The sequence below is a fragment of the Balearica regulorum genome, chromosome 6, assembly GCF_011004875.1.
Source record: "Balearica regulorum gibbericeps isolate bBalReg1 chromosome 6, bBalReg1.pri, whole genome shotgun sequence".
Taxonomy (NCBI): Eukaryota; Metazoa; Chordata; class Aves; order Gruiformes; family Gruidae; genus Balearica; species Balearica regulorum.
Window position 1 is genome coordinate 23,479,117 of NC_046189.1, and position 26,860 is coordinate 23,505,976.

At 38.4% G+C, this 26,860-nt stretch overlaps 1 protein-coding gene across 4 annotated transcripts in view; it reads left to right on the plus strand.

Annotated features, from left to right (window-relative positions):
- Positions 1-26,860, plus strand: part of FIGN (fidgetin, microtubule severing factor) — a 103,842-nt gene that overhangs the window by 42,102 nt on the left and 34,880 nt on the right. The window contains exon 2 of one of the 4 annotated variants that reach the window (XM_075756809.1): positions 15,432-15,486. The exons of the other annotated variants lie outside the window; for them this stretch is intronic. Coding sequence (XP_075612924.1) covers positions 15,432-15,486 — 55 coding nt within the window. The remainder of the gene's footprint in view (positions 1-15,431; positions 15,487-26,860) is intronic. 4 annotated transcript variants of the gene reach the window in all.

Sequence of the window (26,860 nt, forward strand, 5' to 3'; positions counted from 1 at the left end):
GTTGAATCCAGTATTAATCAAAGCCAGAAAGCCCATTTTCACTGACTGCATTGTGTTTCGACGTTCTGTTGTCTAAATGTTGTATTATCGTTACTTGCCCCAGGTTCCTTGAGGCAAAAAAGGTAAATTTAATGGCTCTTATCTTCTTCCTTTCTGAAACTGAAACAGGGTGCCCTATTCCTCCCATGTTGTAGTACCCAGCAATCCCAGGATGATCGTTTGCATCCTTTAAGGACTGCAATTATTGTTTCCCACTGTGAACTCACACGTAATACTACATGCAGTGGCAATGGAAAGGAACGCCAAATGTTATTAGTATCGTATATACATTATCTATGATTTTTTTTCTATGTATGTCCTCTGGTAGCACTTTAAAAACTACCACCACTTGCCTGCATTAATTGAAGAAAGTATTGATACTGTTGTGTTATAACATGGATTGGAATCTAACTAGGCACCCTTTTCAGTCTCTGCATTATTATTGTCCATTAAATCCATTAGACATGAGGATAAAATTTTTAGATCACTCCATTACTTAGAACAATGTATACTTTTGCTTAATAAGTTGTCCTTTATCAGATATTATTGTCAGCTGTGCTGTATCTAGTACAAATACTGCATATACACCATCACCAGCATAGATGTCATTGTATTAGGAGCTGCTGTCTCAGCAAAATGAGAATATTAATCTAACAGAAGTGTATTTTTTTCCAAGCAACGTAAACAAATCTATCCTACTTAGAGCTGCAGTGTCAATATTTTGTACTGCCTGTGTTGACTTATTCATTGTGGTTTTTGGCATATGGGAGAACTCTGAAGATTTCATTTCTGGCCTTTCAGTTCAGGGCATTTCCGGTCCTTGTCTTAGATATTTTTTCAGCCCCTGAATAATTTTCATATATACTTATGTGTACATTCTGAAATACCTTAGAAATGCTTGTATACTTAAGCATAATCCTATGTTGCACGGGAAATTCGCTCCTTGGTGATACAGGGAGTAGGTACTCCCGTAGGTTTCTTTCATTCTGGACAAAACCTTTAGCAATTAATGGTTGTCCAGTGTTCTAGAGAGTGTCTACAACTGCTGAAGCTTTTCAAGCTTTGACCTCAGCTTGCAGATCTTCCACTTAATGCTGAAAAAAGAAAAAAACCTATATCTGCCTGGGAAGGAAGGAAAGTCTGTTAGCATTTTTAGCAAAGGACAGAGATAGTTTAAGACCTGTTTTAGTCAGTACTGGGTTCCTTTCTATACTAAAAGGTCTTAAAGACTTACTGAATGGATACTTTTTAGCTTTATTAGTGCTCAGGATATTTGTATGTTTAAATGATACCACTGTAGGATCACTATGACAGTAATATTCTCACTCACACACCTGTAGAAAATATAAAGGGTTTCTGATGCAAATCCCAACAAAGAGATAAAACATTGACTTGTTGAAGATTCTTGTTGGAAACACTTTGCTCAGGTGTAAACCAGCAACTGGTTTAGATGTAAAATTCTTAACATATGTTCCTCATTCCAAAGCTCATTCCAAAGCATCATTATAGCTTTTGTTTGTCTGGTAGAACTGGTCAATGATAGCCTCACCATGAAATTAGCTTTTTGAGTTAACTTCTTGCCTAGATTTGTTGCCTCCGCTCTCTAGAATGTACATGTTTGCTTAGTTTTAGCCTTCAAAAATTCTAGTTCTTGCTCAGAAGTTTCTGGCCATGGCCTCTTGCTTTTCACCCCACTCCAGTTCAAAAAGGTATTACCCAAGTAAAAAAATCTTTGTGTCTTTTATGTAATTGAAGTTGTCTGGTTGAAGAAAGTGCCAAAAAAAAAAAAAAATTATTCTTTTACAAAGGTGTTTACTGCTTCTGTGAATAATTCTTCTCTGCTAGTGGCACCACTGTCATTTCTTTGTCCCTACCATAAACACTCTGTGGTTTCTTGCTGATTGTCTGCAAAATGATGCAATTGTTGCCTTTTCCCCCTGTATGTTAACCTGTGTATTTCGACATGATAGTTGTCAAAGCAGGTACAACTCCAAGAGGTTTTTTTGTTAAATTCCAGCTTGAAATCTGTATACTGTTCTGGCCAATGCTTCTTGTAACATTTCTTGTGATATTTTGAATTCTTTCTAATGTTGAAAGGCTATTGGTTTCTGTAAATATCCATCCTTTCCATCAGACAATTCTTGTCTTCAATAATGTCCACTAAACTGCATGGTTGCCTCTTTCAATCCAAGATCAATTCTAAATCCACTTCTCTCTGGTTTCAGTTTGAACAGTTATGTCACTTGTTTTCCTTTATCACACAAGTATAGAGAACAGCATTCTTCAAATTCTGGAATAACTGCATAGCCACCTTCAATTGAATTTATTGAAAGCTGATATGGGCATCCTGTACTTCAGAGACACTTGTTATCTAAGGCACCTGACTACCTGTCTCTTCTACTGGCACCTTTGTCCTGCTGGTATAGAATTTCAATCTCTTTTTCACTATTTCAGGAAGAAAAAGTTGGTTGGGCACCATATTAATTTTATTTAATTTTTGGGGAAGTTTTACTTATCTTCCTCTCACTCCTGTAGGACAATGTGTGAGACATCATCACCTGACACGCATGCGAGTTCTCCACTTTATTCTGTATCTTTCTCCTAAATGAGAGTTCCTCAGCACTCCTGCAGATAACTTGTTTGAATGGACGTATTAAAAACACAAGGAAGGACAGGACAAAGGTGAATGCTGTGGTATCATCACCATTTCTCTGTAGTCTTGTCACCTCTTTTAAGCCTATTATCATCGTCTCAGTAGTCCAGTGGCAATCTTGGCATGCCAGGGAATGTTTCCATGAGTTTCTGTCTTTCCCTAATGGTAGCCTGCCACAGTGGCAGCAAAAGTTATTTTGCTGGCTTAGATTCACCCAAAGGTCTTTGCTTTATTTATATGACCCATGTGTCACTGATTCTGTAGATCTTAAGCCAGAATTACCTGGCAAAACGTGGACATGAAGGATGCCTGGGTCTAGGTCCAAGCACGTTGAATGTTATTCTGTACAATCCTGCTGTTACTTAGTATGGTCCCAACACCAGTGGTTGTGTGGCTAGGTACAAGATCTTTCTTCAGCTGATCTGGGAACAAAGCATTAAACTGGATCCTGAGCACTGAGGTTATGTTGCTGATACTCTGTTAATCAAAATCTCTCAGTTTATGGAAAAATCATCTCCAAAATTTCAGAGATTAATTAAATTAGCAGTTTTAATACTAGAGAGTCCTTCTAGTATATATGTTTTTAATTGTTTCAGTTACAAATCCAAAAGTGCACACGCTAGATTTAATATCAATTACCAGAGATATTTTTTTAGCAGATTTTTCTCAAAAGATCTCACCTCTGCCCTAATCACAATTCTTCTGATACCCATTTTCCTTGCCAGCCTGAAGTGAATTGGGAGGCCTTGCCTAGTGCACAAATAGCCAGAGTTCTCTTGGCCCAGCAAGGAAAGTGGTTTGGAATGGGACATCCATCACTAATAAATAGCAGGAAAAAGGGTTATATATCAAGGTTGCCCATGTGAGTCACTCCTTCAAATCTACTTCACTGCAAACAGGCTGAGATCTCTTGATCTCTGGGGTTTGGGGAGTTTTTTTGGCTTTGGTTTTGTTTAAGGCTCCCACTTATGGCCTGAGAATTACTTTAATGTTCTTTCAAATACTTTAGTGAATAGGAATAGGTTTCCCAAAGAAAATACTAATGCTTTAGAAATTATATACCGCAAAGGAGGGACGTATTACTTATGGAGGGACAGCAGCTTAATCTCGCAATGCAGTAGTTGTAGCAGTTGATTCCTGTAACCTCTGAAAATGGGGAGAGAGGATACTGTTGAAGAGAGTAAGTCTAGGCAGCTCCCCAGTATAGTTCTAAGATATTGTAGAATTTTACAATAATATTTTTAGGAAGAACACTTTTATTTCTTAGGTTAATAGAAAGGCAGAAGGTAAACCTAAAACATCACACAAATCTGTGATGACCTTGATAATTAGCATTTATGCCTCCAAGTCCAAAGGCAGCCAGTTCTAAAACGAGCCCCACTAAGGCAGACTCCTCACAGGATTAGTTTTAGTTTTTGAATTTTCTCTCTTTCATACGATTGCTTCAAATGATGCCGGAAATTGGAAACATTTTTGTTATTCTGTAGCCAGGCATTTTCTCCTTTTTAGAAGAAATAGAAATGATAACTGACTATTTACTATGACAGTTACCAAAATGAAGTTATTAATATAGTTGTCTTTGGGTCATTGGGAATTAGAGTAAAGGGACAAACATTCCTGTTCATGAAATAAATTAAACTTAAGGCTCTCCGATATGTATAATTTATAAAAATACATATTCATATCATTGTGTAGTTTGTACAACCAAAACATCTTATAAATGGTAGTGAAATAAGAAAAGCTCTATAGCTGTTATTTCCATTCACCAAAACAAACCAATGGAAGAGACTGAGGCAAACTTAAACCTGTCCGCCCCTCTCAAACCTTACGTCTAGCATGCCCTTCTCTTTGGTGTCATTTTAGGCAGCTTTTTGTGGTGCCCATTTCTAGGAATTCTGGAGCTGACCTCACTCTTTAATACAAATATTAAAGAAAAAAATACTTAGCCCATGTTTAAAGGAAAACAATCTCATATGGACTGTAGAGAAGATGTATTTAATATGAAATGCTAGAGCTATAGAAAGTCTAAACATTCGTTGTCCGTACGAGAATTAAAGCACATTAGTTGACAGGTTTACTGAGCTTGATTTAAAAATGCAGGGTTTTTTCTTGCAAAAGTCCAGTTGTCTCTTGTGGATGAAGATGGAGCCATCCAGGAAGGTTCTGCCCTTAACCATTAGTTGTTTCTCTCACTTAGAAGTTGAAGAAAAGTACTACAGCTGAAGTAAAGGAAATGTTAACCTGGGGTGGTTTGCTTTGTATTGAAGCAGGCCAAAATTGCTCCTCTCTCAGGTGGGAAAGGTTGTCTCTGAAGGATGGGCAGGTACTAGGAGTTGGGTGTGGTAAATATTTGAAACAGTTGGATCTGCAGCTCTGCTCATGTCTCCAGTTTTAGATGAGCTCTCTTAGGCTGTATATTTTTTTCCAAAGTGAGAATGCAGTAGGAGTTCATAATTTATAAAAGTGAGTTATCATGGTGTTACTGATGCAAAGGCATCATAAATCACAGATTGGGAGCTATGCTATTAGTGGTTCACTTCACTGTAACATACGCAATATATGTAAACAAGGCTTATGTGTCTTCACTAGGATTCTACTCAGCTTAGTTATTGCATCGTATCTAGGACATAAGAATAAATTTTATTTCATAGGGGTGACTTTCTGCTATATTTTTTGGTTCATTGTTGTTTAGCCAGAACAGAGAAATATAACAGCAATGGTTTACGTGCATGTATGGATGTTTGTGTATATGTATCTGTATATAGATACATATGTATACACATATATTTACCTACATGTATGCACATATATGTATATGTATGCATATATGTGTACACATCTGTGTATGTCAAAGCATCAAAAGTATAACTAAAAATCTATGCAGTAGGGTATGCATGAAAACTGTAAATTACAATGTATAGCTGATTTTAAAAAAAGCTTTTCTAGTGTTAAAAACAAAATCTACTATCAACATTCAGTATCACTAGTCCTCCCCCTTCGCCATGAATTTAGTGCTTAAAGTGATTCTTTTGGCTTTAAAATTGAAGAATTTTATTAGTTGCTAAAGCTATTCAGTAAGAGGGTTTTTCAGAAAGAAACGTAAATTGTAAAATTCAGCTGGGACACTTACTGAACTGTTGGTATTGTTTTGTCAAAAACTGATTTAAAATGAACTAGAAAATTGCCGAACCATCAAAGTATGGGATGTGGGAAAGTTAATATATTAAAGAAACACTATCATGAGAAGAAGAAGTGCCATTTTAAAAATGATATTTTAAGAAATTCACTTATATAGAGAATAGGGCAAAATCATAATCCTTTATGAGCCCAATAAAGACTGCCTAGCTACTGCCACTTGATACAATACCTTTCTTATTGAACTCGGAAAAAATCTACTACGGAGGGCTTTTTTTTGTGCAATATAGGTTTAGCTGGCTTTTTAACTTAAAATGGAAGAATGATGATAATGCGATAAGCGTGCTTTGGACTGGCCAGGCTTCTGCACAATACCCTGGACCAGCATGTGCACGCAGCAGTGTCTGTGCGAGCAGGGCTGGTGCCCTGCCTGCAGCCAGGGTGCTGTGGTTTAACGTGCTGTTGCACTGGCTATACTGGCAATCTGTGTGGCTTGGTAGTGGACTTACGGTAGGGCCTGTTTTAGAGACAGAAATATCCTTTCCTGTCTTCAGCAAGACTTGGGAATGTTATTTTTGCTTTAGAGACAAGCTGTGCAAGTAGCTGAACGGGAAGTAAATCCATCTTATTTTATTTGATGTGGCTTTTTGTGACTGGCCCACTGTATAGGATGTTCATGTGGCATTTTGGAAGATCAGAAAACGAGATACCATTTTACTTTAGCTCACTTGTTAATATTTGCTTAAATAGTTAACTCATGTAGAGCACAGACAAAAAGATAAGAACGATTCGTATTTGTACTTTGCTTTGTAATGTGTAGCCAGTGGTTCCTCTGAAAACTACCTGGTGATAGTAAGACAAGGTAAAATATTTGCATTTGCTAGTCCTCTTACCGCATGCCTCCTTTCTACTTCAGTCTGTTCTTACATGTCCTTATTCATGGTGTGGGCTCTTTAATTCCTGGTAACTAACCAAGCTGTAAAAAAAACTTATAGTGTGTTGGAAATAGGGATTTTCATGCAAAGTTCAAATGCAAGAGAGTACTGCTCTTGTTTTATAAGGAAACCTGCTCTTAAGGGGAAAAACAAGTTGAAAAGACTTCCACTGGAAATTGTAATCTAAAGTTATTTCAAGCACCACCTAGGATTATTGCATCTGAAGCATAACGATGAGGCTTTTTGAAGCTGGCTGGCTTATTTGACAATATTTTAGAGAAAATCCAAGTCCTGTCAGTGTTGGTAACAAAATTCCCCCTGACTTCAGTGGATACTGAGTTTAACTCCTATTAAACAGCTGCTCTCAGTGGTCTGTGGCTGCTCAGTGGCGCTTCCTTTTCCATGTACTGCCACGGCGTCTCTTCTCACGAGGAGTTTGCATGCAAATCCCATGCAGCACAGAAGGGCGTTTGCTGGAAACACCTGCACTGAGTCTGAGCCGACCTCAGAGAGGTGCATGCGGAGCTACAAGGAGTGGAAAGACCAGAAGATGTGTGATAGTACCCTCTACACATCTGCAGTATTGAAAGAACATAAACTATTTTAAGCTGAAATTATTACATTTCAAAATACATTGCTTACATTTTCAACTGAATTTTGCATATCTCGTCATCTTCAGCAAGCGTTAAGAAACTTGAAAAATCTTGCAGTCTGTGCGTATTTATAATATAGTGGCTGTAGTAAGAAACTAATTACGGTATGTTCCTAAAGCACAGCCTGCCTCCGCATCAGGAAAGCCCTTGTTTCCCTACAAAGAGCCTCTTTGCTGCTATAACACTTTTTAAAGCATACTGCCTACCATTTGAGCCATTTAAGAATCGGCAACGGGTTCGTATGTGTTTCCTTCCCCGGGAGCCTGAGTCTACCTTTCACCCATCTCTGCACCTTGCCTTCTTCTCCCCACCACCTGGAGAAGGATGTCTGAAACCAGTTGTCTTCTTACCGTGTCCTCCCACCTGCTCCACTCCTCTGTACCCAAGTGCCTCCTGCAAGCAGCAGAAGGCTTCTCTGGGGAAGGTGAGCCCAGCTGTTTTGGCAGCCTGCTGCTTTAGCAGCTGAGACCCAGCTCTCTCTTTTGGCACAAAGCAGTGTTAATGCCGCTCATCAAAATACGTTCACCATGGCAAGCACGGGAAAGTGAGCCAATGGGAATGCAATATGAATAACCTGAAAAACTGCAATTATGATTAACACTTCAAGTGCTATTTACTTTAACATTTGACCAAGACAACGCTGCTAATTTCTTTTAGCTCAATGTGAAATTCAGAGTCTGATTGTTCTAATTGGCAGAAAAGGGAAAGCTGCCAAAAACGCACACTGATTTACCTCCCCCTTGATTCTGTTGACATCACTGAAGTTGCACAGGATACTAATTGTTAAAGAAAGTTACTTGTGGGCTTCGGCTTCTTTCTGCAAACATCTGTCTCTGATCTAAAAGCTCAAAATTTAAGATCCTCCAAGTTAATGCTGTGAAGCAGACGGGATGGAAAAAATCCATTAGCTCCTCTTTTGCAGCTCTGCAGTGTCCTGCGACTTTGGGATGGTGGCTTAATTGATCTTTACAAATTGAAATCACAGATGTGCTGTGACAGCCACTAGAAACCAGCAGTAATGGCTAAAGGAAAAAACATCTGTGAATTTGATATGGACCATTTAAGTATCATAGCCTATAGAAATAACATATGATGCATTTGGAGAAAGTAGTTCAGCTCTACCACTGAACATCTTCAGGCTCAGACACTTACAAAGATTATATACTGATGTGAGAGTGGACTGGTCTAATCTAAAATCCATTAGGCTACCAGATCTATCTTTAAATCAGGAAAATCCACCTCCTTGGTCCATAGACTGGTGTGATGCATGGATGGCAGAGTGATGTGGGAGAACCTCTCACTGCCATGAAGATATTTATCATCGTAATAGAGAACAAACTGAAGGCCCTCATGTAACATGCAGCAGAGACAACAGCCTTGATGTTCCTGTCCCCTAAATCTCCTTCAAGAAAAGGAAATTGCAACTACTCTTGGAAGCAGCAGGAGCAAGGGGAATGGCTTTTTTTTTCTCCCTTTGTCCTTCCAAAGAATATACCAACCTCTCTCCAAAGAATTTTATTATGTCTCCTTTCACGGAAACCTTTGCAGTCTTTAGTTTGCAAAATTCCTCTCTGTTCCAGATAGTACTTTTTAAAGAAGTGGTAGAAGTTATACATGGTCTGTTGTATCCCTTTGCCAAGTAGGAGGCTCTCAAGATATTTGCATTTGTCATACTTAATTTCTACATCTTTTCCTGAGTAGGCATTAAAGAAACAAGTTAACTTGTAGAAAGGAAAAAAACCCTCCTGATGTTAGAAAGGGTATGAAAATACTTGGAGAACATTTGTGGGGGAAAAAAATTAATTAAAAAAAAATTAAACACACACACGCGCTCTCTATTTGGACAAGTTTTCATAATATCTCATGAACAATCACCTGACTCAAAATGTATTCTAGTGCAGACTGTTTAATTATGTGTGCAAGCAGCAGGATTGCAAGATTCAGAAAAATATTTAATAGCCTTTCAAAAAGTAGCATAGAGTTTGAGCCAGGCAGCTTCCTAATGTCAGTATTTTGTATAGCTAAATCTGATGCAGAGGTGCTGGTTAGTGACACTGCAGACATTGCCTGCTGCCTGCAGGCAAAGGGACAGAAGTAATGGTAAGAGAGTGTGTACCTTCTGTCAATTAAAGCCTAGCTGCATTTTTCAAATGCTTATAAAGAAAAAAAACCCACGATTTTTTGGTATGGGTTTGGCCAATGTAAAGGTCAAGACCTCTTAAAATTGATGAATCTGGAGTTAGCCAGCTGCCTGTTGACATTATTTCCGTCATGCTATCAGATATAGTACAGTGTCTGACAGGTAAAGCAATGAAAAGTTTGGTGATTGTTTATGTTACATATGTTGCTTAACACATTGCCCAGTTTTGATATGACCTGTGTTCAGTAAGGTTGAATTGTAGCGAGTCCTTATTTGCATGAGCGTACGTACTGTTTGTGTTATTAAATATCGAAGTTTCAACATAATTTTCCCTTTTAGGTTTATAACAAGTTGCCCATGTGAAATCTTTACGGCTTATGCATCTGCTAAGGAATGGTGCCTACTGTGTACTAATTTAGCCCAACGGGCATGTGAGGTAATATGGCTTAGTCCTTTTTCATTTCGTGTTGTCTTGCTTAGGCTCTGGGTGAAGAGGGGACATGTGGACAATGACACTGGCTTAACTCGTTAAGCCAAGATAATTTGATTGTGTGGCTGAGTCTTATCAAGGCCAATCAGTGCAATAGTTTTGGAGAGCAGATCTATCAAAGGACAGACATCCTTGAAGTAACTTTCCAGTATTCTCCAAGGTTGTTTCCCCCCCCCCCCCCCTTTTTTTTCCTCTTTTCCTTTTTTGCACACTTTAGGACTTGCATGGCAACACTTTGGTAGATCAGAGATCTGTCTTTTGGGGAATATAAGGGAAGAGAGTAGAAGATGCCTCTCCTTTCCTTGCGTTCCTTTTTCTATGTCAGTCTCCAACCTCCTTGGCCTCCCTCGGGTGTTTTTGTCACCCTATACAGAACCCACTGCCGGTGCTATCGCACGCCGCACACCAGAAACGGCTTGTTTTATTCCTGCTTAGCACCGTGGATTCACACCCTACAAGACTTCTAGTTGAAATCTGGCCTTGGAGAGCTGTCCTTCTCAGTTGGGGTGGCAGGGAAGGCTAACAGTTTCCTTGGCTGGAAGGCATCAAATTGGATAAACAGAAAACGGGGGCCTGGAGAGTGGGAAAGCTCTTGATGGTGATTAGTTGTCATCCTGCTTGTCAGAACAAATGAAGAAGAGGAGCACAATGTTTGCACTGTTTGAACAAGCCTCAGAGAGCAAATTAGATGGTAAATGTGATCATAATTTGCCTGCCTTTCTTGAAACTCCCATGGTGCTATTAGTGTTTTTCTTTTTCAGGTAAAAAAGCTTTAACAAATACATACTTCTGTGGAAACTGAAGTGCACTGAGGATGTTTACAGACGTGGTGCGCAAAGATTTCTGTAGTTTAAGTGATAGTGCTTATTGTATCTACGTACTGCAGGCCGGTGCAAGGTGGTGTGTGATGCCATTGGAAAAGATAATGTATTTCAATATTGCACATGATGCGGAAAAAAAGCTACAGATAGCCATCTATACAAGCATATATTTAGATAGGTATGCATATATAGAATAAGCTTGTGCCTGAGCTTTATATTGCGCTTGGTTGAGTACTGTTGATAAGCCAATTATGGTATTTTTTTGGAGAGGTATCTGGAATGTAAATTCTTCTGTCCTATTATCCTGTGATAATGTGCAGTGGCAGGCTGTGGCCCTTGCTGAACTGCTGGCACACCTAAGGTGACCACAACTGTTACTAAATGAGAAAATCAGCACTTCTGTGTTTTGTGTATATAGAAACGCGGAGTAACCTGTAGCATTTAGATAATGAGTTTGGGGTGGAGATGGAGAAATGCTACTTACAGTTTATTTTACACATGAAAGTATTTCACACATAGCAGAAATCGTTAGTGTAAACAAGTATCAATTAAGAGAACAAGTATGAGCATTGTTGGAGAATAAGGTAAAAGCTGTGATGTGAAAGGCTCTCTTGGGTAAAGACAGATGACTGACAGCGAAAAGATTTAAAGTATTTTGATTGCCTTGCAACGAAATCAGAACCTGTAGAAAACTAATAAAAATTGACTGAGCTTAATTAGAGACCTATAGGAAAGCAAAAAAACCTTGTTTAAAAAACCAAGTGCTTGAACTGTCATATCTCTTGATTTGTAGTTACTCAGCTAGATAGAAGAACATCATATGGCATCCAAAGTCAGAAATTTCCCCAATATATTGTAAAAATAAATAAACAAAATAAAATATATAGTCACAATAATTGTGGATTCACTATATCACTATGACATAAAGGGTAATGACAGGAGGATGTAAAGAGGAGTGTATTTATTTTTATCTCTTTATAAAAACATTTTAGTATACTAGGCAGCTCAGACTGGTCTTGCTGCTCTCTATCAAATTGCATTTGCCTATGCATCTCTTCTTTATCTTTTATCCATCTTGGTAGTGAGCCACTGGTAAAGTACCCTGCTGAAGGGCCAAGGCCAGAGTGTCAACATTACCCAACATGAATAAAAGAAATTATGTCCTAAAGCAGAGAACCGCAGTTCTTGCGTGCTGGCTCTGGCTGGCTGTGGTGCACAGAGCTTCAGGAATTACAGTGGCTCTTGGAGTTTCCTTTTGAAACACGCCTTGTTCCGCATCATCTCCAGCAAAGCTCTGTGATGGACATAGGTATTCTCTATTGATCTGCTGAGCCTACTTCAGACAAAAACCATGTACTTTTTTTTGTTCCTGTGTATTTCGGATGAGCTCAGAGCAGAGCAGTAGAATAAATGAGAAGTGTTCTGCTTCAATCAGTGCCAGATATTGTATTGTGCAAATACAAGCTGGTAAGTATATACTTCAGTGGCTGATGCAGTTCTTACCAATATTGTAATATACTGAAGTTCCAATGAATCAAATTATGTTTATAATACAGCTGGCAACATACTAGTGTATTCCATATTAGTAATGCACAGTGACAAGCAATTACATTTCATTTTTCTTTATTGACTATTCGAGGCTTTAAAATATTTATTTGGCAAGTTTGTGTCTCTTTTGTTATTTTTAAAGATATGAGTACTTAGCAGGCTCGTACCACTAATGATTTTTAAGCTGTAATAGAAAGCACATAGGATATGAACAGTGATGTGAAATAGATTAATTAAAATCAATGTTATTTCAATGAATACTGATTGAATTATTAATGCTTGGATCAGGGTTTTTCCCCGTTTTGTGATTATTCAGCTTGTTGGCTGATGTATGCATTTCTGTTGATGAAAGCCATTTCTCCATCTTCCCTTGTTGTTTTGGTTTTTTTCTTCTCTCCTGCTCTCATTAAAGGAATGATGTTATCAATACCAAATAGGAGATAGGGACTTGCTTATAGCTGATTTACTTTTTTCAGCGCTGTCTCTGTCGTTCTTTTTCCGAATCCTACCTGAGTACAGCAGCACACAGTCTGTTGCAGAACTAGCCTAAAAGCTCTTCAAATGCGCTATGATCAAAAGCGGGGTTGGCTGGCGTCGGGAGGGCCGTGGTGTGAGTCCGTAGCTGTAGTTGGCCTCGGCTGTCAGAAACCGTCGAGCCCTGATGCCCGACGCTATCTCTGCGAGCCCACTGCCGCTGGGCTTGCCACCCCGCTGGCCCCGTGCGCTCGGGGGGATGGCGGAGAAGAGCTGCGGAGAACCTGCTGCCTGGCTCTGGGCTGAGGAAAGTTGCTCTCTTCTCTTCGCCCTGACTGCTATTAATATCCCTTCCCCCAGGCTACTGGATCATGTGATTTCAGCTGAAATAGATTAAAAGTTCCTCTGTTTTGATGCCAACAATAATGTGATAAATTTGTTTGCCAGTTCTCAGGGGCTTTTGTTTTTGTAGCTTGAAGGGATAAGCTCAGGGTCCAAGAGAAAGATTGTTATCCCATTGAATTTGGAGAGTGGGTTCCCCCATCCCCCACTATTTTAACAATTAAATTATTAGAAAAAGGTCTATTAAAAACATGTAATTCACCTCTTAATTATTTAAGGCAAACAGAACAGTTTTGTGTGTGTGTATGCTTGCCCAGAGCAGAGGAAACAGCGTTCTGTGGGGTTTGGTCTGTTTTCAGGAAGCCCGGTGTGGTAACTCCCTAAGATAGCTGTTTCTGCAACAGCAGTGCAGGGGAAATAAAACCATCTTTCCTCCCACCGTAGTTAAACAATTATTGTCTGGAAAGCACCAAACAGTTTGAAAGGATTCCTGGAGTGGAGGATTGTCAACATGTTGGCCTTGGCAAATGAGCAGTAATTTTTGGGACTGCTGTGGAAGAGCTACAGTTCATACTATTGAGACCTTTGGGGAAACATCTATCACATGGGCTTCCAGTATGCTACAAGAGCTGTTACAATACCAGTAGTATGTAAACAGGGAAGGACAACAAACTTAGTATATTATGAATCTCAAAGAAGCTAATGCTTTTGAACAACATTTGTTTAAAATTATTTGTTGGATTACAATACGTTATCATGGATTCTCAGTCACAACTGCGCTGTAATTCTTTTCTAGCCAGCTAGGATTTGGTCATCAGGTGAAGTCATTGTACATCTCAATAGTAAAGGGTAATGTTCCTGTCTTCAGCAGTATCTGTAGTTCTGTCACCCAGGTGCAGTAGGGCTTTTTTCCCTTCACTGTGAATCAGCAGTACATATTATTTCAGTTATTTATTATGATTGCTACTTATAGAAACTGCATTAACCAGTAGTACAATTTGCATTTCTGTAATGCTTTCTGTAGCACTCTGAAACTTTACAGGTTTGGTACAAAACATGGCTTAGACTGCAAAACATTTTGAGCAGTAACCAAGGAAATGAAATGGTTGTCGAAAGGCAGATCTGTGCCATCACAGATTCTGAGTGGAGAATTCTGAGTTTAAGTCATTTCTCCTGTGTCATAGCACTCCCAACCCTCCTAACAGTGGACACAAAACATCTTTCACATATACTTCTTCACATACCCTTTCTCTTAATTATCATCTCTGCCTGATCAGACACTTAAAATTCTCTGGACATGCTTAAGACTCTGCTGACAAGCAAGAAAGTGTTCATGAAAGTGCTTTATTATTTCTCTCTTTCACTTTTTCTTTTCTCTTATTTTCTGCCCCCGCTGATCTCCATAGCTCTGTCCCTTGATCTGAATGAGATGTCTGATATGTCGTGTAACAAGATTTTAGTGGTATCTAGCCATTCACCTAAGTAGTTTTTCAACACCGCTAGCAATTGAATGAGGAAGGAATGTAACTTTTCTCCACATCAAAGAAAATACTCTTAGTTTGTTTGGCAATAGCGCTGGGAACAGTTGGGTGCATATATAAAGTATCTTACAACTTGCTGCTGCTGTAGAGGAATGGGATTAATCAGTCAGCCAGAGGAAAGAGTGAAATGACTCACATGTAGGACTTGGCATAACACAGTGTCCAAGTTCCAAATCTTTCCTGCTATAAACCTCAGTTCCCCACAGCACTTCCACACCATTTCTCTGCAGATGTTAGCTGAATAACGTCACTCTAGACTTTCATCCAATCCTAAGGATCCCAAAGAACTTGTTATTTAAATGGTTAATCCATATTTGAATATGACCACTTTACAAATACTTACGCAAAGAGTATGAGTTACTACAAAAGATTTACCCCACTGCTTCTCAGTTAGATAAGACAAGTTGTTTAGGCATATCAAGGGTTCAAAATTCCTTTGTTTGAGTGTCTGATCTACAACATTCCTCAGATTATGCTCTGATAAAAGTGAGAAAGAAGAGGTTGTTTAGATTTGACTTCTTGACCAGCTCCTATAAAACTAACTTTCAGCTCAACCTCAAACCCTTTTCACTCTTCCCTTGAATTCTCTTTTCCTGAAATATGTTTTAATGGGTGGGAGTAAGCTGTTGTATCCATCTAACTATGGATTCTTCTTCCAAGCTTCATCTTAAGAAGGATGGAATTGAGGAAGAGAGACTAAAGGATTCTTCTTGGGGTAAGGGAATTTATTTTTTCCTCCTTCAGAGTTATTTCTCTCAACTTAGAAGCTACTGTTCCTATTCTAATACATATGAGATTCTCATGTTATGAATTTGATGTGTTTAATAGAATTTTAAAAGGGAGGAAGAAGAGGAAGACATCCTAGATCATCTTCATTTGAAGTTAACAATAGACAGGAACCATTTCGTGTGAAATGTCTGACTTGTATTTCAAGACATATCTTTATAGTATTATTTTTACTCTTTATGCCAAAGCAAGATTTTCTTTTCATTATCCTTTGCAGTTGGGATGATAACTGTTTCAGGCAGTAGTTTCTGGCCTCTTCAGTGTCTTGTGTTGAGCCTTCACAAAAAGGCAAGCCTTTGAAACTTGTTGGTTCATTGGTAGAGTAATTCATAATTCAGGTCTACAGATTGTTCAGTAAAGTCTCTTGAACTTGGGACTTGTTCCATCAGGTACATCCTTTCGTGACTGAGATACAAGCATAGAATGATTGGACAGTATAAAGCAAAGTAATTCTCAGTGCATTCTTTTGCTAGGCTCTGCAAGAGGAAAGCTTTGAGATCTGTCAGCATGCTATTTGGATTGCTTGGTTTTCCATCTTTCTTGGTCTCCCGTAACTAAAGTAATTTCTGCTTAATGTATTTTATTAAATGTTCTCTCTCTAGTCATTCCTTTCCCTCTCCTTTTTGTTGGAAATATTTGTTACTGTTTTTACTTCTTCCTGTCTGTATTGGATTAAGACGACACTGGGTAGCCATGCAAGAGAAGACAGAGATTATATCTTTACCTGTAATTTTATAATTTCCAAGCTGGGGGAAAGCTCCATCAGAATTCAGCTTGTGTTTATCTAAAAGATTCCTTATGTCTTATAGGCTTGTAAAGTTAAGAAAATTATTATTTTTTTTTATTACTAATGTGAGGCTAAATAAGTGGGAAAACAGTTGAGGTTTTGGAATAATTGCTGATGAGGAAAAAAATAATGGAGAGAGGAGACTGTCATGGTTTATCCCCAGCCAGTAGCTAAGCACCATGTGGCCCCTCACTCATGCCGGTGGGATGGGGAGGAGAATCGGAGGAAAAAGGTAAAACTCGCATGTTGGGATAGGGACAGTTTACTGGGAGAGCAGAGAAAGAGGAAAATAACAGCAGCAGTTGTTCTAAAAGAATATACAAAGCAAGTGGCAAGTGAAACACAATGCAATTTGCTCACTGCCTGGGACCTGATGCCCAGCCCGTCCCCTCCTCCCCGGCCAGCCCCCCCTCCATTTATATACCGAGCATGATGTCATGTGGAATGGAATACCCCTTTGGCTAGTTCGGGTCAGCTGTCCTGGCTGTGTCCCCTCCCAGCTTCTTGTGAAAATTAACTCTATCAGCTGAAAACCAGGACAGAGACTTATAAATTCTTCCTAGACTTTTTCCAAGCAATAATTTTTCTGAAGTAATTTTTGGTCTTTTATGTCTCCTCAGCTATGGCAGAATGCCTGAGCTTTAAATTGCCTGTGGTAATGAAAGGTGACATCAGGTGAAACCAGAATTCAGCAGTGAGACTAATGGGATATTTCATGGGAGTCTGGTGTCTGTGTACAGACACCAGAAAGAGTAGGAAACAAGTTTATTATGAAAGGTTATGAGAATGGCAAATGTCCATTTGAAAATTATAGGTAAAGAAACTAAATTTGTCTTTCAAAGAGGGATGTTAAAGGTCTGCCTACTATTATTTTGCAGAGGGGAACACGTAGAGTATGATCTGATCAAGCTCCAAAAGGCCTGTTTGGACTTTATGATTTATTTTTTTTTCTTTATTGTCTTGCCAGCATCACTTGGCTACTGTAGAGAGTTGATGAAAGAAGTTGAAGATGTTTAGTCATATTACTTGAGTGAATGAATGAAAGTAAGTGATAATATGGTTTTATGGTTTAGTTACTGATTATAACTGAATGGCATCTTTCACAGCATTGAATCAATACTCTGGGTCAGAGACTGCAAAAAGATTGACTCCCAGTGTGATTCCAGTGCTGAGGTGGCCAACAGAGGAGGGTAAAAGTGTGTAATGCAGAGGAAAAATAGGAAGTCAATGAGTAAAAGAAAAGATGCTCAATAGATGCTTCTTATGGTGACCTGGTTACCTTTTAGAAATATTCTACACATATGCAGCTGCCAAGTGGAAGCTAGCTGATTAAGAAGAGAAAGGGGTTTGCTTAGTTCAGTGGGAAATACTGTCTTTTTAAAAGGTGACAGAAATTGTGCAAGCATTTCCTACATCAGGAATCTGGACAGATGAAATTATGGCTCCTGATGACGCAGCACCAGCACTTTTCTGAACTCTAAGTCACTGGGATTATTTGATATGTTAAATTTCTGTTCCAGTTTCTCTATTTCAGTTTATTTGATAATGATTTACTCTCTATTCCTTTTGTCTCATATTTTGTCCGTGAAATTCTTAATTGCAGATTGTCCTTGCAATAACTGGCTTTTGTCTTAGTTTTTGCCCATGGGTGTCAGTCCAAATGCTTGTAGGAGTTTACTGATACCATAAACATTTCTGTTCAGTCACCGAAATTCTTATTGAAGATTGGCAGATAACACTGGCTCTGCCATCATGCTTCCTCCAGCACCTCAGTTTTAGACAGCTTTAATAAGTTTTCTCTTAGGGACCAGAAGATGAGATAAACATGTTTATCCTCTTTGAAAGGGCGGGGGGAGGGAGGAATCTTCTCTGAAACACAGTGAAATCTCATTCCCTCCCCAGACCTAGTGGCTCCCAACACTCAGATACCCAGCAGAAGCCAAAAACTTTAAGGTATACTAATGTAGCACACCTGCTTTAATGTGGCAAAAGGCTGATAGTAGCTGTACGGTCAGTTATGATCCATATTTACTCTGTAGCTTTTCTCCTCTGGTTGTCAAAAACCTTTGCTGTTTCCCTGGCAGGGAGACTGCTTCTGACAGACCTTATTACCAGAATGTATCTTATTCTTATATCAGGTTTGGCTTCCAGATAACTCCAGTATGGTATCATTGCTAACTATTCCTCTCAAGTGCTTCAATCCCTACTTAATGTTGCCAAAGACACTATGGTTCTGGTGAAAGCATTGCAAAATTTTCAGCAAAGGTAGCGTCTAGTGAGTCTGGAGAAGTATCCATCTGCTTTCAACCAGTTCCTACCAGGGCAAATAGGAAGCACTGCTGTTGCCAGCAAGCTTTCTTGTACAGACCTATATCCTTCTGGAGCAGGGGATAGAAGAATGACACCAGGTTCACTTACCAACTCATCACACTGCCCTTGAGGAACTATTACAGCTCAACAGATTAATCAGATAGATTAATACTCCTCTGGTGATTACCAGAGGTCTGTTTTGATGGCTCTCATTCTGGCACTTTTCCCACTGAAACCCTTTTCCATGTTAAAGTGGAACTAATTAATTCTAGGGCAATACTGAATGGTTTCTTTCAGGTTAACAGTTCAGCCAGTTTATGTCTGGATGCTCTAAGTCCCACTGAGAGATCTTAAACCAATTCTCCAGACAGTGTAAGAAGGTTACCTTGCTACTGGATATACAAGCTTTTGAGTAAGTGAGATCATAAGTAGTTGTAGTCTTAAACATTTATAGCTTTGAGTTGCATGGTTTGTTTTTCTGTCATGAAGATGCCATGTTTAACTTTTACTGAAGATCACCTGCATTTCTTCAGTAGTACTTTCAGATAGACAGCATTCTTCTGCATAGGGGTCATAATCGTGTCACTCCAGAAGTGGCTGTGTTGTAGTGACCGCCTTTAAGACAATCTATCATGATAGCAGCTGCGAGGCATGATGGGTGACATACAACAATGAAGATGACGACACTATGGGAATTATGTGCAATCATTAGTCAGGCTCTGAGCTTTTGTAGCAGAGGCAATGATATATATTATATTTGTAGCAAAGTAAAAAATAAACCTGCCTGCTTCTGCAATTATCAAATAATCAAAACCTGTGATTGTCAGATAATCAAAATAATCACTGCATCCTCAACCATAAATCTTTACATTAACTTTTTTTTTCTTCCTGAGCGGGTAAGATTTAAGAGTTGAAGGACGTATGACAGAATTCCCTCTCTAAATAATTTGTATTTTAAAACTGAATTCCTTGTCCAGACATATTCAAAAATTTTAAACAGTGGCAGAAGAAATACAAATACTGGCCTTCTTTTGAGAGCCTATAATCTGCTCATTCTTCAGTATATTGTCAACTTGTGTTGAAAATAGTTTCCAATGTTCTATTATTCTGACAGCCTAGCCTAAAGTTCTAAGAATTAATTGTATCCCAACAATGTTTGAAAAATCAGCTTTTTAAAATATGATTATGAAAAATGTTACCCTTTAATTAGTTCCAGAGAAAATGTAATTGTGGAAGACTTTACCAATGTAAATCTTCTCTAAGCAAAAACATTTTGAAAAAGCCAGTTTGGCAGGCTGCTGTCTTAATTGCTAAACACCAATTCAAGAAATTCCAGTCTGACTTTAGGGTAGGCACATTCCTACTGGAAAACACACAGAGTTTTGTAGAAATTTATATACTTATTTTGCCAACTCAGTGCTGTGATGCTTAATATCTTGAAGAATGAACTCTCTTGAATTAGGCACTTGGTAGCCTTGAGCACCTCTTTGTTCTCTCAGGTTTTGTGCTTAATTGATTTGCTACTTATTTTTCGTGTTATTTTTATTGTGCTGCCATTAATAGTTTTCTGATTCTTTTCCTTTTTATTGGAGCATACTACACTTGACTTGGAGCTCTTTACATATTTATTCTGTATTAGATACTAGGCTAGCTAAAGCCAATGCCAAAGGGACTCTGCCATTTCCAGTTGTGTCTAAAATAATCTCTCTACTGCTGTGAGCAGGGACTGTCCCCAAAAGCACTGAGTTGATCCTTGTGTTGTGGAAACAGTATTACAGTGGTTTGATGATTTGCCATAACTGAGTACCAAAAGGACAAGAAGGCCTTGAAGAAGATGAGGCATATGCTCTTCCAATTCAGTCTGCAGAAATAAGGATATTCTTGAGAAAATTTAGACAAAACAGTGAAAATTCAGCCACTTCTAATCTCCACTAGATTGATGGTATTTCTAGGTTATTTATTGACTGGCTGAGACAAGGCAGGGTGCATTCTTGCCCTCAATGTTGGGAGGGAGCAATATATACGTACTTAATTCCTTCTCAAAAACAACTGAAACCTGTGTTCCAGAAAGAGCTGGAATCATTTGGCAAAGGTGGTGACACTATTCTTGGTTTTGCTGACTGTTATCCTTTTGGAATTATCCAAAACAATGGATAGTTCCATGGTTTACCCCATTGCAGGTGATATGGCCTCTGTACTGATGATTGTCTTATTCCCTTGAAGTAGTCTCTCCATTCCAGTGGGATCCATCCAGCTTCTCTGTTCTCACAATTTATAAAAATGGCTATAGTTCAACAGAAACTGAATAATCTCCTAAATTTGGCAATAGTGCTGGGAGAAGAGGTCCAGTCTTTGTACTTCTTGCATCTGGTATCAGACTGTAAGGGAAATAATAGCACAGCACAAAATCTAAAGTGGAATTCGGCACGCAGCTGATTTGAGGTACTACGCTGTATTTCTAGAAGGATCAAAAATTCTTAAGTGATTCAGAGAGCAAGTTGAGTTGGAAGGGACCACTGGAGGTCATCTAGCGCAGCCTTTTGCTCAGAGCAGGGCTAATTCAAAATTAGATCGGGTCAGTCAGGGCCTTGGCCTGTTGAGGTTTGACAGTCTCCAGGAATGGAGATTCCCCAGCCTCCCTGGGCAGCCTGTCCCAGGGATCAGCAGTTTTAAGAGTGGTATCTGTACTATGTCCTTCCCTTCACCGTGGCCACTGAAACATGCACAGCTTTTTCGATCAAGAGATTTGCAACACAGCGCGTTTCACTTTTTATTGTCACCTCATATAGAGGAACAGTAGACAAAGATAAGATATGGTTTGCAATGCACAATTTTCAAAAGTACTTTTTTGGTGGGGGATGGGGAAGCACGTGTATGTAGGTATCATAGCACGCAGTAGTGAAAATCAGACACCTCTAGCTCCAAGAGGATCGCTTTGGTTGTTCCCTTCTGGAATTGCCCCTAAAGGAAAAGTGGAGAAAAATGGATGCATGAGCACTAGTAAGTTTCTGAAGGGAAATGACAGTAGCGAAACATATTTAGTACAGCAAAGAGATTGCCAAGGGAGGGCATTGTCTATTTGAGGTTCTTGAAAGGTATAGACATCAAAGAAGAAGAGAATTTTTTCAGAGGGGGACATGGGAGTGTAACTAATGGATTGGGAGAATTAATGGGATAATAAAATAATTACGAAAGGAGAAATTTCACCTGAGGCTGTCAAATTTGACATAACTGATAGGAGATGGAATTTCCTAGGTTATACTTGAAGAAGAATTAATTCAAGAAGTGTCAATTGGCCAATAAATCATTTCAGTTGGAATTGCAGAAGAGGCTTGTAGCTTCCAAAAGAAAATTGTGTTTGTTTTTGTATGTGAAAAGATCAGCGTATAGTATGCCAAACTCTGTATAAAATTTGGCAGCCAGGACTCTTTGAACAAAGAATGTTTCATCACTTTAAGCACACGCATCTTGTGGATTACTGTGCAGTGAGAGTTTTATTTATTTGTACTTCAGTTGTTTTCTCTCTAATTTTAAAATGAGTTTTCCAAATGTTCTGTTTCCATTCTTTAATTTGTGTTTTATTTCCTCAACTTCTTCATTTTTCACAAGCTAAAATCAGCAATAATGCAAATGCATGGATAAGAGCTTTGAGTGAGTCTCTCTGATTTGTGGACATCTTTACTGCTCTCCCTTGCATTCAGTCTTCTCTTCCCCTTCCCTGTTGTATTTCTGTCAGCCAAAAAAAGAGTTAAATTATATGGGATATGGAATGGCTCATGTCGTCTATGATTTTTTAGATGTTTTCTCTCTTCAGAAAGGTTTCAGTTGGTTTCATTTTGTTTCTGCTTTTTCAGATGACAAACTACCACAGAACATATCTGCAAGAGTGATCACTGGATTTTTGTGGTGTGTGTGATATTCTGCAGCACAGATAATGCTATAAATATAATGCTACTTCTATCAGTGAACTAAGATTTTTGTCATTTTAGCTTCTTGCGTGCATAGTTTTTTCTGCAGTTTCTGTTATGGTCCCAGACTTGTGACAAGGGAGGGGCTGAGTTTGCCACTAACGTGGATCAAATCACTTGTTTGGTTAGGAAGAAAGGTAATTTCTAGGCTGGTTTTGCTCGATACTTGTGTCAATTTTTAGCAACTCAAAGAGCCTGCTGGATTTTGTGGAGACTGCTGTATTTACACTCAGCATTGGGGTTACCAGTAAGTAGCAAACAAGCCCACTGTGGAATGGGAGTGACACTATCAGTCATCTTTTCCCTGTCTAGACTTGCAAGCAATGGAAGTACATTCACTTCTCTGAGCCTAGTGTAGGAGGTTGTATGTGTACATAGATAAGAAATTACCTTTATTTATGGGAAGAAATCCTTCTTCCCTTTTGAATTGGCAGGCTGAGCAAAACGGTTACAGTTCTCCTTTAAGTAAATGTCAGATTGATGCCAGTCTTGCCTCCATCAAACCTTAAAACAGTCATTATTGCAAGACATTGTGATTTCTGTTCCACTGGCTGGTTGGCCCTCTTGGACATGGCTTCAGCTGTTCCTTTGAAATTCCCATTGAAAATTTTTGAGTTTAACATGAGCCAGCATTTTAAAAATATTGATTTTTGCAATTGCCCATTGTATTGTTAAGGTAGAGCGAGTATTGGTTAAGTGTGTTGTAGCAATAGTTTACTTTTCATTTCCTTGCTGTGCAGTACAATCCGTGCTCTTCTGTGGCATTCTCTTCTACTTGAAAAGCTTGACACTAAGTGGATATATATTTTTAAATATAGACAGGAAAGCTATTATTTTTTATTTAGCTTTTACTGTGTAATGGAATTTGTGACAAGGTTATTTGCTTCAATATAATTTTGTGTACTGATTAGTGTTCTTTGGAAAGGGCCTTGAGGCGTGTTGCACGAAAGATGCTATATAAGTAGGGAATGGAAGGGTAAACGACCTTCATTTAAATGCAGTCAAGTAATCATTATCAAAGTTTTAAGCAATTTGAACTGCCTAACAGGAGGTATGATGACAATAATTGCCAATGTCCTTAAAGGACAGCTGTACCCATTTGATCACTGCCACATGCTTAAAGTTCATAAAAGGAAAACCACTTTCACATTCTCTAAGCTGTATCTGGAGATATCTATTTTAAAAAAAAAAAAAAAAAAAAATAAAGACCACCAAACAAAAAACCCAACAAAACAAAACCATGAAACAAACAAACAAAAATGCCAACAGAAAAACACATAGTACAAAATGGGTACTTTGGAGGCCTCTGCAGGTAGCCCAAAACAATTTTATCATATAGCAGTGTAGGTGCCAATACCCGAGGGCACAAATGAATTATTATTAGTTAAAATAAATAAAAAATATTAAAAAAGAAAAAAGTGTATTAGTATTCAAATAGGAATGAAGTAGGCAGTGCATATCAAAGAAAGGTTTTGCTACGCGAGTGGAAGGAATGCTGGGCTTTGCAATGCTATTCTGAGCTTAACCTTTAGGTAACTGGGGACAAGGAAGGGAGTTATGCTGAAGAACTGAGCAGAAATGTATCATTATTTCCATTTACTCCTTTCCCTACCCAAAATCATCTTGAAATATACCCACATATAGACATGCACAAGCAGAAACGGACTTTGCCCATTCTCTGACCTGCTTATAGAGGAGCTGGCCCAGTTTGGAAGCAATAGTTCATTCCTTAGAGTGGCTCTGTGCCAAGTTAATATTTCCTGTCTTTCCCTTAATGTTCTTATCACTGGCCTAGTCCCACCAGTTTTCCACAGGCTAAGAAGAGCTCTGTAACCCTTTGGAGATGGGTATATAAAATAAAAAAGGGCCTAGGGAATCTCGAAGTCCAGTCCCCTACTGTCACTATATATTATAATATAAAATGATAAAGCTGTGTCTTAACATGAGCTAATTATTTTTGTCCTTCAGGACTCTGGTTGGCTGTTCAATAATGTTACTGCCCTGGGAGTTACAAATCTTCTAATTTGCAGCATAAATTTATTTATGGCTGGTTTATACTTATTTGTTCCTGTGCCAATGTTGTCTTTTTGACTTAAATAGTTCATCTCCAGTGTATATGCTTTGCTGATTATACTTTTACAGAGGAATCATATTCCTGTTCAGTCTTGGCAGGATAGAGCAAGCCAACATCTTTTATTCTCTGTGAATATACACTCTTCATTCCTATAGCCCTTTCCTGTTCTTCTTCCAGTTTAAATTAATCTTCCTTGAAGAAAATCAGAATTACAGTTCTGGTGAGGTTTCACTGTGTAATGACATTAATACTTTCTGGAAAAAAGAAAAAATTGCTTGTTTGTATTTTACAACCGCATAGCTTGTTTCCATACTTGCATCAAATTAGTTAATGAAAGTCCATCTTCCAATCATATTAACTCATACTTTGTACTACTACTTTCTGTTCATTACCGATGTTTACGTGGAACATGATATTTTACCTGTACGATGTTTTGATTTTTCTTTCTACTGGTGATGCCTCCTAATTTTGTGTAATCTGCAAGTTTCCACTGTGTGTTCCTACTTTTTATGTCATATTCATATTTAGTAATGAATTTAAGGGAGTTTTGCAAACCTCTGAGGAGCGTAGTTACCAAGTTTTGTCCAGTTCAGTAGATACCCTTTCAGTGCTATCTGTCACTATATCCCTTTTAGTATTACCTTGACTAATTTACAGGCCTTTTACTAATTCCTGTCTTGCCAGCTGTTAATGCATAAGGTAACCTATCATATATATGCAGATGTGCAGTTAGACGATTCAGTAATTTTCTTTGCTTAAAATCAGCCATATTATCAAAGAAATTAGCTTGGCATTAATTACCTTTGATCAACCCATTGTGAACTGCATCCCATTTTTCTTCAAAATATATATATATGTATTTAAACCTTGAACTAATAGAAGAACTATTGTCTGGATCAATTCACCTCTTCTGCCTCCTTAAATATCAATGCCTTCCTCCTCACTCCCTCCAACTCCTGATAGAATCTGGGAGTTTTAATGCATAATTTCTAGGACTGGTCCAGCACACTTTTTTTTTTTTTTTTTCCTATGTCTATTACTTTGACATGACTAGAGTGTTTTATCCATCATATCCCTCTTCATGTCTTCACAGTCTATAAGATCATCAGATGCCCTTTTCTGTCTATTTTTGTTTTTCCCACAGAAGACATGCATTTCAGTATCTGTGTTCCAGCCCTGATGGCTGTTTCAAGTATTTTGCTTTCCTGCAATAGCTCATTCTGCATCCTGCAGCACTTCAAACTTTTGCATTTTGTTTAAGAACACACGGAGTCAGAGCCACAAACCTTAAAAGTATTTCTTACTGATTGGATCCAGTTCCCTAATGAGCCTATTCATGAACCATGCCATCTAACTGATGATTATTTGCATCAGAATTAGTATTTTCTTCTAGATGGCCATCATATTTCCCCCTCTGTTCTTTAGGCCATTATTGTATCCCTGTTTTCTTGATTTCCCCCTTCCTTTCAATCAAATCCAGATGTGGAAAATATGTGCCTCTCCCAACAGTCTTCCTTTCTTTTTTTTTAGTTTAGTTTACAGCTAATATATGCATAGATGTGCAGTCATTAATGAAGGAAAAAGGGAGATCTCGGTAGAACTTTAGGGAAATAGTGAAGGGAAATAGTGAGTAGATGCAAATTGTACTGCAAAAATAAAACTCAAGGTTTGCCTTTCTGAAAGGAGGTCATCCTCTGTTTTTTTGATAGATCTTTCTTTCTCTGTTTTGGACAGGTTTTTTTTTTATTTTTTTTTTTTTAAACTATAAAAAGTTCCAGTGAAGACTGCAGGGAAACTTGGAATATGTCTGTGTTTTAAATTGATCTACCATGTATCTTACACATGAAAAAATAAATGTCTAATAAATAGGAAGTTTGCATAGATATTTCACTGTCATTAGTAAGTAACTTAATGTCAATGACATTCTTCAAAGTTTTGCTGTTCCTCTGGAGTCTCCTAGGCTGTATCTTATAAACTAAGTGGAGCCAGGACATACACTCAAGTTTGGGCTCAAGACCACTAAACTCCATACTGTGCCACTTATCCTCAAAGCTGGAGACTGGGATGTGGCCTGCTCTATTTGCTAGCATAATAATTTTTTTCTGGAGAGAAATAATATTTGCCAAGTAAGTTCCCATCTGTACGTCTCGCAGGAAGTGTTTTC